Genomic DNA, 12,691 nt, shown 5'->3' on the forward strand with positions numbered 1-12,691 from the left:
CAGTCTGTTAAAATAAGAAGGTTGCTTCCTGCAACACATCCCTCAACTTAATAAGCCCCCCTCTCCACAGTGACCTAATTAAATACTGCTTTAAATAGCAAAGCTCAGGACCCAAATTTCTGAATCCAAATTCTGCACAGAACATGGCCTCCATCCTTGATCAGAAAACCCTAAGGAATAAATACACGCGCGCACTCTGGCCCGGTCAGTGTGTAGCACACGGGAAGCAGGAGCCTGGGACCCTCAGACCTTCGCCGGCTGCTGCTCTGCAGAGCCCAGGCAACAGACACCACGGCCAGACAGGTTTTCTTCCCCTGTGTTACCATCACCATCACGATGCGTTTAAGAGTAAAGCTCTTTGATTCAAAGTGTTACGGAAACATAGGAAATAAGACGGCATCATCGCTGGAGAGAAACCAATGTTGAAGAAAACCCACCAACACACCAAAATGCCATCGAGATTTGCCACTAACACCCGTTACGCTGTGATACTGTGATGCCACCATGAAGCTCTGCTCTATGATCTCCTGAGACCTTCCAAACCACCTTCCTTGGCCTTTTTTTTTTTTTTTTTTTTTTTTTTTTTTTTAAAAGCGAGGCAGTTTGCCACAGGCAGCGCCTCATTTGGGTGCGTCTGCAGTCTTAGAAGCTTGACCACATGACATTCTCCTATGAATGGACCCTGAGAGCTTGTTTGAAGGTTCGAGCAGGGAAGCTCAGCTACTCATATACCCTTGACCGAAGAACAGTCCTCCTCTATCCGGGAAGGCCGTCACCTTTGACCGAGTGTGCGGCTTTGTTGGGGGACGCACACGGAGCGGTGAGGGAGGAGGGGGACACCTGCCTCGCCAGCCAGATCAGCTGAATCAACCCTGGTGATCAACAGGGTGACAGATGTCACAGCCAGATCGCCCTCACAATCTAACCTTTTTTTTTTTTTTTTTTAAGTCCTTTTCCTTTCTAGGCAAACAGAGTACTTTTAAGTCCACAAAGAAAACTTCTTACACTGTTGGTAAGAATATAAAATGGATCAAACCTCCGACACTCAACATGCAAATAATCTCTAACGCAGGGAGTCCTTTCCCCAGAGCTAACCCTGCGGCCGCAGCACCCACAGAGGTGCAGGATTCCACTGCAGGGCGCTCCTGCCGAGGACAGACTGGAAACAACCCCAGCACCCATGAGCAGGGGCTCGTCTAACGGGTGAGCCACGTACCCATGCCAGTGACTACCATGTAGTCCTCTCGGAGGACGAGGCACAGGCATTCATAAACAATCTAAGATAGGATTTTAAGTGAAAGAAAGGTGTTTTGCAGGGTACAGCATAGTGTGCTGTGATATTTACAATAGAAAAAAGGGCTGAGGAAAATATGCCTATTTTCTCATACTCTTTAAATATAATTATATAAGACACATGAATACCATGACATGTGCCTACGTGCACGAACTGTTGCAGGAAGAATGCACTGGTGGTCTCCAGCTCAGCGAACTGGCCTGGGACGGGGGAGAAGACAGACTTCTTACTCTTCAGCATTATCACCCTTAATATTATTACTTGTCACTTTCACGATATGTCTGCATTATCTTAGTCGACTAAAAACGATTTTCAGCGGAACTCCAGTGGCTCCTTGAGCACGTACCCTCTGGAGTGGACGACTCCTTTCTGCGGCTAGATGGCGGGGCCAGCAGGCTCATGGCACTGGGCTGGTGCTCGGGTGACCGCACGATGGCGGACATGGCGATCTGCTGCCTCGCGGTGGCTGGCGTAGATGGGTGTGGATGGTCTGTGGCCTTCCGGTGGGCAGCTGGAGAGAGACCAGTCCAATGTCTTTTGGTTAGCTGGGCCACCAAGAGGCCAAAACCAAGCGGATTGCCCCTGGGCTATCTTTCGAGGACCCAAGACCAAAAGAACATGCATCATGCCGAACGGGCAATACCAAGGACGCTGTGACTCGTTCAGACTTGGGACGTCTGGACTGAGAGCTTTCGGGCCACCAAGACAGATGCTGAACTAGTATGACCAATCTGCTTCAGGTGGGTCCTCTGCCTTTCCCCACAGACCCAGCATAGCGAGTGCCCCTACCTTCCTCCCGGGCAGACCGGAGCTCGATGCGGGTCTTCTGAAGGGCTTCCTCTAGCTCTGCGCAGCGAGCTTTCTCCTTCTCCAGAGCCACCTTCAGCTCATTGTACTGCAGAGGAACCTGTGTGGGCAAAGCAGGGTCCTCTTTCCGTCGACTAAATAAACCCTAGCAATGGAAACAGAGATATCTCCTAACTCCTGGAAACTGGCACTTGAAACTAGCTAAAGGAACTCTGACTCAAGAGGAGCAAACCACGAAAGCCAGGAGCATACTCACTGTAAGCGGATTTAGTAAAAATGGCATGTGAAGGGGGGAAAGGGGAGACTGAGCCACAGCCCATTCCAGCCGGCTGGAAAAAAATAGGGTTTCACAAATTTTCAACAAGAGGGCTCAAGATGCTTGAACTGCCACCACCTCTTCCTTTAGCATTCCCAAGAAGGAGAGCCATTTCCTGAGTCTTTACCCTCAAAAAATGGAAGTGGAGGATGGAGTCAGGAGGGATGGTTCGGAAATCACTCTTGCTCCGCGTTTGTCTCATGATGCTTAGTTACAAGACACAGAGATGAGGGTTTAAAAAAAAAATTTTTTTTTTTTAAAAGGAGACCAAAAACCTGACTAGTAAAGTGACATCAAAACAAGGGGCCTACTCAAAAATTAAAAAAAAAACAACAACAATGCAAATGGAAAACACATACTGGACACGGAGGGAAAAAAAGGAAAACACAGGGAATAATGGGACTGAAAAAAACCAGAAATCAATGGAAACACCCTAACTACAGCACATGACACAGTCAGATAACAATCGGCTGTTAAAATAAAAAAAGATTCAATATCATAAAAGAAGATTAAATATCGTCAGCATAACAAGCAGAAACACGGCAAAGAACATCCCTTCCCGGCAGCCCCCAGAGGAGGACACTGCTTCTGAAGGCTGTCCTCGCCCCTCATAGTGCAAACAGCGCTGGCCCCACGGGCCCCAACTGCCTACCCCAGCCCCCTTTCACGTAATCCAAGTCAGAGGGGGGCTGCCGCTGCTCCTCTGGGGCAGGAATGCCTTTGGAAGCAAACTGCAAGCTCCTTAGAGACCTTTTCCAGCTGAGAACACCTAGCCAAACCTCCTGGGGTTGGGGGCAGGGGGGCTCGCTGGTTTAGGGAAGTATGTTTTGGGTGTAGTAAAAATCTTCCCAGGTGCATCTACATAGAACCCTGTCCACAGTTGGATTTTTTTTAATTTTCTTTTTGGTCACAGTTTTTCATTTGTTTGTTTATCACAATTTTAAAGGGGAGCGGCCCTCAGTGGAGGGCCTAGCTATCCAGTCAGGCACTGTAGGCAAGTCACCTCAACTCCCTGGCTCCCGGTGTCACACAGGCCTTTGTCAATCAAAAGGACTGGGCTGGGTAATTTCGAGTCTTTTCTAGAGCCCTGTACCTGTGCCCTAAGAATCCTTCAACAGAACTGAGGACCCCCCTCTCTCTCTGTCAAATGCCGAATCCATGTCCTGTAATCTCTATAGTCCTGTACCTGTGACCTGCTAATCTTTCTGGAATCTTGTACAATGACCTCCATATAAACCTTTCTGTGTGCTGCCCACCCTCCCACATCCCAGCTGCTTAGGAAATCAGATACAGGCACTATAATTTTAAAGGCCACGAACACAGAGCAGTGTGTTACAGTCTTGATTAATGACATCCCTTCTGTAAGGACTGTTCTATCTCAAAACCTCTTTTCAACCCAGTATAAAACAAGAAAATGTGCGTTTTGTTTTCTTTGATGTTTCTCCAATTATCTATCACAGTGGTATTTAATGAATCACAATGGCTGAGCAAAAACTCTCCACTTTTCAAACACGAGGACCCACCTTTTTCTTCTTAGCGGGCTGGTCCATTTTGGCTTGCAGAAAGTCAATGAGTTTGGTTTGTTGAGAAATAGTACCTTCCATTTTCACCTTTTCGTGAGAATAGAGAACCTAAAAATTCATAAAAACAAAAATAAGCTCAGCCCTCGAAAGAAAGATGCTTTTAAATTTGGTACTTAAGGGGCGCCTGGGTGGCTCAGTGGGTTAAGCCTCTGCCTTCAGCTCAGGTCATGATCTCGGGGTCCTGGGATCAAGCCCCACTTCAGGCTCTCTGCTCAGTGGGGAGCCTGCTTCCCCCACCCCACCCCGCTCTCTGCCTGCCTCTCTGCCTACTTGTGATCTCTCTGTCAAATAAATAAACTAAAACTTAAAAAAAAATTAAAAAATAAAAATAAACAAATAAATTTGGCACTTTAAGAAAATAAAAAAACTAAGTCACGAGGATACTAGCTTATGAAAATTCAACACAGACCACACTGGGCCAATATTTACTTACTCACTCCTTTTCTTATGGCCAAAAACAAAATTTAAAAAAGGACTGATAGATGGATATGCATACGGGGGAAAAAAAAAGTCAGGGGTTAATATTAGAATCTCAGAGCTGGTATTACAGGTATGCTCTAACTTCTCTGAAGGTATGGAAATTTTCATAATGAAATGTGGGGAAAAACACGCAGTATAAAGAGATCACTCTGATCATTTCACCAGGTGGCTTTCGGCCATGACGCTTTGCATCCGCAGACAATTTCTAAGTAAATTCCCTCTGCCGGTTCTCACCTGAATGTTTTCTAGCTGGTATTCCAGATCGCTCCTTTCCGTCTTCAGCAGATCCGCCCGGTCCAGAGCTTCTTGCAGCCCTTGAGTCAGACGGAAGATGTGGCTCTTCTGCATGTCCATCTGCTGCTGTAATTTGGCTTGCTAGTGGGGGGAAAGGCCAGAGTCTCGATACCACGGACAATACAACTCATGTCCCCACTGTTCTTGTCATCAAACTAATCGCAGGCTTGGCGCCAAATTTCGGCTTCTGAAATCATCTCCTTCCAGAATTGCCGACTGTTTTCTGTCCCCGACAGACGTGTGGCACAGTTAAAAAGAATGTGCCCCAAATCTTGGATGGCCAGCAAGTCACAGGATCCCCACTGTAAGAGGAAGACCAGGCCGCCGTGTCCACCTTTCCATTCGATTACAGTTAAGGACACGTGGCCCATCTGAGTTGACATCAAAGATGCTGTGAATTACTGCCATGACAGCTAAGCTCCAGTCTGCCTTAGCTTTGCTTTGTAAGGTCTCAGATGCTATTCTGAGAGATCGCTTTGTTCAGGCAGTGTGGATGTGCAAAGGGGAATCATGTCACCTCTCATTTTAAGGAGTACCTCCTCAGGGTGAGGGACCCCCAACCAGGACACAAATAGCCACAATCACAGGAGATGCTTCTGCAGTATGGGGAGGAAGAGGAAGAGCCCAGATTCAGCACAAGAATCAGTAAAAACCCAGGGGGCCGGTGGAGGCAGGGGGGATCACTTCAGTGTTTTGGAAATAGTTCTGTGCTGAAAATCTCTCCGATTTTTATAATGGAAGTCAACCAGAAAATAAGGCAGGCTATAAAGATGCTGGTTTTATGGCTCTCTTTCCTAAAATGCTTCTGTTTCTAAAAAAGCAGGAGAGAGCAGCTACCCTGATGAGACACCACCTGATGTCATCTGACCCTGGGGTGACAATCTAACCACTGTGTAGGCGGCCCTATTACCCCCTCCCGTGGTGGCCTAGAATCTCTGCAGACTCTAGGACAGAGCTCCCCAGGAGAGTAAACACGGCCATGGGCATTTTCCGACAGGCCACAGCAAATCTTCATGTCCTCAGCCGTAGAAGGCCAAAGGCCACCAACAACTTCAGACTTGGTGACCCTCTTCATTCCATTCGCTTCCTTCAACCTATGTTTTTTTTTTTTTTTTCTCTTTCCATCTCTACTTCTCAATGGCCCTTCCTCTTGAGGGGAAGCGGATTCCTTGAGGCATCACAGTGTGGTGGGATGAATGTACGCTTTGGAATGCTACAGACGCTAGAATGAATGAGGACTCTAACATGTACCAGTCATAGGACCATAGGGCAACTCATATTGGCTCTAGAAGCCTTGGTGTCTTCATCTGAAAGTGGGTATAATGACCCCCCCCACCCTGGCGACTGGGCGATGTACTGAGCGCCAGTGCCCAGTGTACCATAGATGCTAAAATCAAGGCATTTTAGTAATCTTTCTCTCTTCCATTCCCTCCATCCGGTTCAGACTCCCCTCTCCCTACCCCACTGGCTTCCCTGTGCAGACCTCCTCCACCAGCCTCCCCTCATCAGTCCTCCATAAAGCAAGAGATACTGTCATCAACCAGAGACCACCTGGCCTATATACCAACCTGGAATTTCTGACTCAAACCACAGAAACTCCTAAAATATTGTGGGGGGGAGGGGAGCAGAGAAAACAGCTAAAATTACCTCTTAAAGGGAGCTATCAGTCCCCTACAGCGCAAGTGATTTCCGCAAATTACCCTCTTTAGTTTCTTCCCACTATTTTAGGACAACATTAATTACTAGGCAGGAAGCAGAGAAACAGGAGCTGGGGACAAGAATTGGTTTGGGGACAGCCGGGCCCAAAATATTTCTCTAGAACAAATGCATCAACTGTCCGTTAGCTTTCCAAGAAACAGGCTGCTTATTTACTATAATAAAAAACAAGTAAGAGTGGCAGGTTGGTGCTCAGCGGAACATTTTTTCAAAACCGTTTACCTGCTTCCCAGAGAGGAGCAAATGGGGGCTATTCACGGGTCAGGGTCCGACCGGAAGGAGAGGCTTAGCTCTGTGCTTCCATCTGTCCGACAGCCTCACAAGGGGGACAGGAGACTGGCAGGACGCACGGAGGAGCTGGACCCCAGAACCAGAGCACCAGACAGCCCTGGTGGCTGAAAGGATGGATCAAAACCAACTAGATTAAGTTCAAAAGGGCAGTATTTTTAAAAACACTGACTGATAGAGAAGCCGGGGTGGCTTCGTCAATGGTGAAGCATCTGCCTTCGGCTCAGGTCATGATCCCGGTGGCCTGGGATCCAGCCCGGTATGTGTTGGGCTCCCTATTCAGTGGGGAGTCTGTTTCTCCCTCTGCCTCTGCTCCTCCCCGCCCTGCTCATGATCCTCTCAAATAAATAAAATCTTAAAAAACAAAAAAACCAAAAAAACAAAACATTGACTGATAAACATAGAATATAAAGATGTTTATTCAAAAAAACCCCAAACCTATGGGACAGTCAGTGGGTATCAATGATGCAACAAAGGTACCCAAAGAGCCCAGGGTAATTGGCAGAGGTTTACAGAGCTTAGAATGGAGCTGGAGATGTCCCACAGTACTCCATGTTGTTCAGACCATGCGGACTTCTAGAAAGTCTCTTTGGAAAGATAAATCTATCAGAAAAGAACATTTCAAACTTGGAGGGACTTGAAATGTTTCTCTTAGGAAAGGCAGGGCAGTCTGGAGTGGGAGAGCGACTTAGATATCTAAGTGACCATCACAGAGATAAAAGAAGTAGTTTTCTCATAGAACTGTCACATAGGAGCCAATTCATGGAAAGTATGCAGAAGGGCACCGGGCACATAGCAGTTGTTAAGGAAACATTATTTTTTAAATTATCCATTAAGTAATTTGATCACTAATCAGCATTAATCTCTTCATTTTGGTTGGAAATATCAGACTGCTCTACTTTCAAATGTTTCAATGAAATAGAACCAGTGGCTGAAAGTTACAAGCTTTAGTTCAAAATGAGACAGGACTTCCTGAGAATTAAATTTACTGGAAAAAGTGGGTTGGCATATCCAAAAACACTGTGCACTCAGGCCGAGGTCCAACCAGGAGCCCTGGTGGGGAATGTTGGGGAAGGGATTCTCTCTGTCTTAAACAGGTTAATTTGACCAGAATTAGCAAATGGATTTTCATCTTTGTCATTACTTCCGATGGACTGATAGCAGCTGTCAAGTGCCATGTCAAAAAAGGTTCTGAAGCCATTTTGGGCCCAAGAGGAAAGATTTAGAAGAAATGTCCATTAGCAAAATCTGCCAGGGGCAGGGATGAAGAGGACAATGGAACAAGGGCTGGAATTTGGGTTGCATGACATAAAAAACTCTTCCCCATTCTGAGGCCGAGATTCTGGCCCCCTTTACAGGTCTCTGTACCTCATGAAGAGGATACTTGGGTTAACTGAAGAAAGAAGAAAGTTGAGCAAATACAAAATGGGAAGAGAGACAAGAACAAACTGATGGCTACCAGAGGGGAGGTGAGTGGGAGGATGGGAGAAATGGGGGATGGGGATTAAAGAGGACACTTATCAGATCACACACACACACACACACACACACACACAATATCTCTTGATTTCAAGATGCGTTATAATCAGATGGTCTGGTAACAGAACAAGGAGAGACATGTAGATGACTCTATAACAAGAAAAGTTAACGAGGAGGGCACCTGGGTTAACCCATTGCCTTTGGCTCAGGTCATGATCCCTGAGTCCTGGGATCGAATCCCATATCGGGCTTCCCCTGCTCTGCAGGGAGCCTGCTTCGCCTCTCCCTCTGCCTCTCCCCCTGCTCGTGCTCTCTTTCTCTCTGTCAAATAAATAAAATCTTAAAAAAAAAGAAAGAAAGAAAGAAAGAAAGAAAATTTAATGAGGAAAAGAATCTTTAACAAATGGTACTGGACTAACAGGATAATTCTATGGAAAACAGTGAACCTGTCCTCTCATACCATACATAAAAATTAACTCAAAATACTTCCCAGATCTCCATATGAAAGATAAAACTATAAAACTTCTAGGAGTACAGAGAGAAGAAAGTATCTTCAACTTTAGGGTAAGCATAGATTTCTTAACTAGGACACAGAAAACAAACCATTTTTAAAAACTGATAAATCTGACTTCATAAAAATTAAGAACATTTGCACTTTGAAAGATACTGTTTTAAAAGACAAAGCAAGCTACAGACTGGGTGAAAGATTTACCATCCATATATCTGGCAAAGAGTTAGTATCAAAAAATCTTTGGGGTGCCTGGGTGACTCAGTGTGTTAAAGCCTCTGCCTTTGGCTCAGGTCATGATCCCAGGGTCCTGGGATCAAGCCCCACATCGGGTTCTTTGCTCCATGGGGAGCCTGCTTCCCCTCCTTCTCTCTCTGTCTGCCTTTCTGCCTACTTGTGATCTCTGTCTGTCAAATAAATAAATAAAATCTTTATAAAAAATAAATAAGGGGCACCCAGGTGGCTCAGTAGGTTAGAGCCTCTGCCCTCGGCTTGGGTCATGATCCCAGGGTTCTGGGATCGAGCCCCGCTATTGGCTCTCTGCTCGGCAGGGAGCCTGCTTCCTCTTCTCTCTCCGCCTGCCTCTCTGCCTACTTGTGATCTCTGTCTGCCAAATAAATAAATAAAATCTTTAAATAAATAAATAAATAAAAATCTTTAACAACTTTACTCAGAAGTAATTACCCAAAAGATCTGAACTTACACTTTCCAAAAGAAGATATATGAATGATAAAGACATGAAAAGATACTTATCATCTTTCATTATTTAAAAAATGCAAATTAAAACCACAATGTGATATTGTAATTGATACACTAGAAAGACTAAACAATGCCAAGCATTACAGTTTGGAACTGCTGTTGGGCATGCAAACTGAAACAACCACTTCGTTATCAACCTATACGTGGGATCCAGCAATGCTCCTTCTAGAGGAATGAAAACATATCTACACAAAGATTTGCCCACAAGTTTTCACAGCAGATTTATGTATAATAACTAAACACTGGAAACTATTCAAAGAATCATCAACAGGGGAGCGGATAGATTATGGTATACCCATACAATGAATTACTGCTTAGTAATAAAAAGCAATGAACTGCTAGTGCATTCACCAACACAGACAAATCCCAAAAAACATGCTCAACTAAACCAAAGAATTGAAGAGCGCTTGGGTGGCTCAGTGAGTTAAGCGTCTGACTCTTGGTTTCAGCTCAGGTCATAAGCTCAGGGTCACAAAATGGAGCCCCAAGTTGGGCTCCAACCTCAATGGGGAGTCTGCTTGAGATTCTCTCTCTCCGTAACCCCTTGCCCCTACCCCACTCACACATACTCTCTTTCTAAAATAATCTTTAAAAATAAAAAAAAAAATAAAGAATTCAGATACAAGGAGTATATATAGTATGACTCCACTTCTAGGAAATTCTAGAAAAGAAAAGCTATCAGTAGTGACAAAGATCAAGCAGATCTGTGGGTTCCTGGAGCCAGGGTGAGAAGGTATTGACTAGAAGAGGCATAGGGAAATTTTTGGATGATGAAAATGTTTTATATTTTCACTGTGTTGATGATTAATCAGGTGTCTCCACTTTAAAAAAAAAAAGTATCAAAAAAAAAAAAAGAACACTCAGTTTAAGCCCTTGGTCACATGGTTATAAAGTGCAGAGCAGGCCCAGGGGTCCTAGCCACATCCTGAACGATGAATATCATTCTTTGTTTCGTAATGGTTTCAACTGTCAGTGAAATCTGCCGCAAACTCAGTGTCAGCCAGATGTCTGTGCTCAAAACTCTATCTGCGAGGTACAGACTGGGAAGCTGGAAATGTTCTCGTGTCGTTTGGAAGTGAGAAGGAGGGGACTGAATCAGGATCCCAGCCTGCTATTCCAAGACTTGTCACTGAGTCACCATGTAACCTTGGACCAAAGTGTCGAGCTGTCAGAACCAATTCTCTTCCTTCGGAAGGAAAATAGGACCAGGCAACATCACTGATTATTTCTGTTCTGTTTCCAGCATGTGCTTAAGTGGGGGCGTTTGTCTACTCATTCCAGATAAAAGACCATCGTTCTTTACTTGGCCACCAGGTAGATCTTTAAACTTTTATGACAGCGTTCTTATCCCTGCCTTTGGTGAACTTCCCTGTGTGTATATGATTAATTTTGTTGTAAAATCGTTGTTGTGGTACAATATACATAAAATTTACCATTTTAACCATTTTTAAGTGGACAGTTGCTCAGCACCAAGGACATGGATTCGGTGTTAGGCAACCGTCACCGTCATCCATCTCCAGAACTCTCCCAAACTCCCACCCATTTTTTTTACAGTCTCATTCTGTAAAATATTTCATACGCACCTGTGAAATTTTCACCACACTTTTCAAAGTTAATAGCTTAGCAATGTTATTTCTATCAGCAGGGTCCTTCGGGAGGCATCATATAATAAAACCTCAAGTAACCAGAAAAGGCGACCTGGTTAACTGAACTATCAGGTTCACTATGGGCTAAAGAGAACACTCTTGGAGTCCTGTTTCTCATTAAATGTCTTTAGAAAGTATATTTGTCCTGGTTGGTCAGTTCTAATGAACAAAGCAGAATCATTAGTGATTCAATATATAAGGGAGGGCTTTGGCTGGGAGTGGGAAGTAGTTATCAACTTAAATAGAGACTTTCAGATTTCTGCTAAAAGGTCCAGGAAATAATACAAGGGATGGGTTCAGGAGCTTTCCATTCTATGTCTCAAACGCAGGGCCTAACTTTTTTTAACTGAATTAAATGGATGATCAAAAGTCTTCATGACATTTAGTACATAGCATAAATCTGGCCAAGTCCCTGCCCTGTGCATGAAGCCAATGTGCACAGATGTTTATTAGCCCGAAAACCAAATACACTTTAGATATTAACTCTAAAAGCACAATTTCACTCAGTATTCAGTCACCCGTCTATTTAACAAACTTCCATTTGGCACATACTCATTGGTGCTCAACATTCTTTTAAGCACCACATGAGTGGATGCAAGTGACAAAGATCTTTTGGCCTTTGTGACACGTTCTTCGAACATGGTAAATGCCTTCAGAAAAGTATTATGTGACCACTTTACTCTTTCTTGAAAACTCAAACTTCAAAACAATGATGGCTGATCTGGATCTGACCACTTAACACATCAATTTTCACCTTCAGAATTCTACTTGGCCCGGTTTCTCAGGTGTCACAGACTCACCTCTTCCAGAAGCCTCTGTTTGAGCTCCCGTTCAGTCTCCAGTTTCTGCTGTAAACTGCGGGCGTTCATTTCAAGCATGGCATGTTTCTTCTCCAGGTCATTGAGCTGGGCATTTGGAAAAATTGGCCATAATATTATATTTAGGAATGTCAATGCTGATGACTTTTGCAAATACCCCCAAATTTTCACATGTAAAGAATCAGGTTCTGAAAATCAGAGTATAAGTATTGTTTTCTAGGAGTGCCTGGGTGGCTCAGTTGCTTGAGTGCCTGCCTTTGGCTCACGTCATGATCTCAGGGTCTTGGGATTGGGCCCCATGTTCAACAAGGAGTCTGCTTCTCCCTCTCCGGCTGCCTCTGCCCCTCCCCAACTCATGCTGATTCTCACATGCCCATGCTCTCTCTCTCTTGAATAGATAAAATCTTTCAAAAAATAAGTGAATGAATAAATAAATATTGTTTTCTAAAAGTATAACACAAAGGTCCATGTCACAGCTAAGCCTTATATGGGGATAGGGTTATTTCTAAGGCACGGGTCACATAAAGAGCTATGACAAGTTCTAAGACAAGGATGATCACTTTGACTGAAATTAATTAAGTAATCAAATGCTGAATGCTTACTATTTGCACAGCATGATATCAGGGCTCTTAAGGATGAAAAAATGGACAAACTCTCTTAAGAATCTTACATAAAGTCCAAAGGCAGAGAGCAGCCCATAACT

At 44.4% G+C, this 12,691-nt stretch overlaps 1 protein-coding gene across 10 annotated transcripts in view; it reads right to left on the reverse strand.

Moving 5' to 3' along the window:
* Positions 1-12,691, reverse strand: part of CIT (citron rho-interacting serine/threonine kinase) — a 167,727-nt gene that overhangs the window by 25,856 nt on the left and 129,180 nt on the right. For 8 of the 10 annotated variants that reach the window (XM_045073762.1, XM_045073767.1, XM_045073766.1 and 5 more), the window contains 5 exons: positions 11,971-12,075; positions 4,715-4,855; positions 3,941-4,048; positions 2,084-2,246; positions 1,641-1,805 (listed from right to left, as the gene is read on the reverse strand). In XM_045073762.1, the coding sequence (XP_044929697.1) occupies positions 1,641-1,805; positions 2,084-2,246; positions 3,941-4,048; positions 4,715-4,855; positions 11,971-12,075 (682 nt within the window). The remainder of the gene's footprint in view (positions 1-1,640; positions 1,806-2,083; positions 2,247-3,940; positions 4,049-4,714; positions 4,856-11,970; positions 12,076-12,691) is intronic. The other 2 variants (XM_013056602.2, XM_045073764.1) reach the window with 1 other exon arrangement.

Source organism: Mustela putorius, unplaced genomic scaffold, assembly GCF_011764305.1.
Source record: "Mustela putorius furo isolate JIRA1106 unplaced genomic scaffold, ASM1176430v1.1 tig00537248_pilon_pilon_pilon, whole genome shotgun sequence".
Taxonomy (NCBI): domain Eukaryota; kingdom Metazoa; phylum Chordata; class Mammalia; order Carnivora; family Mustelidae; genus Mustela; species Mustela putorius.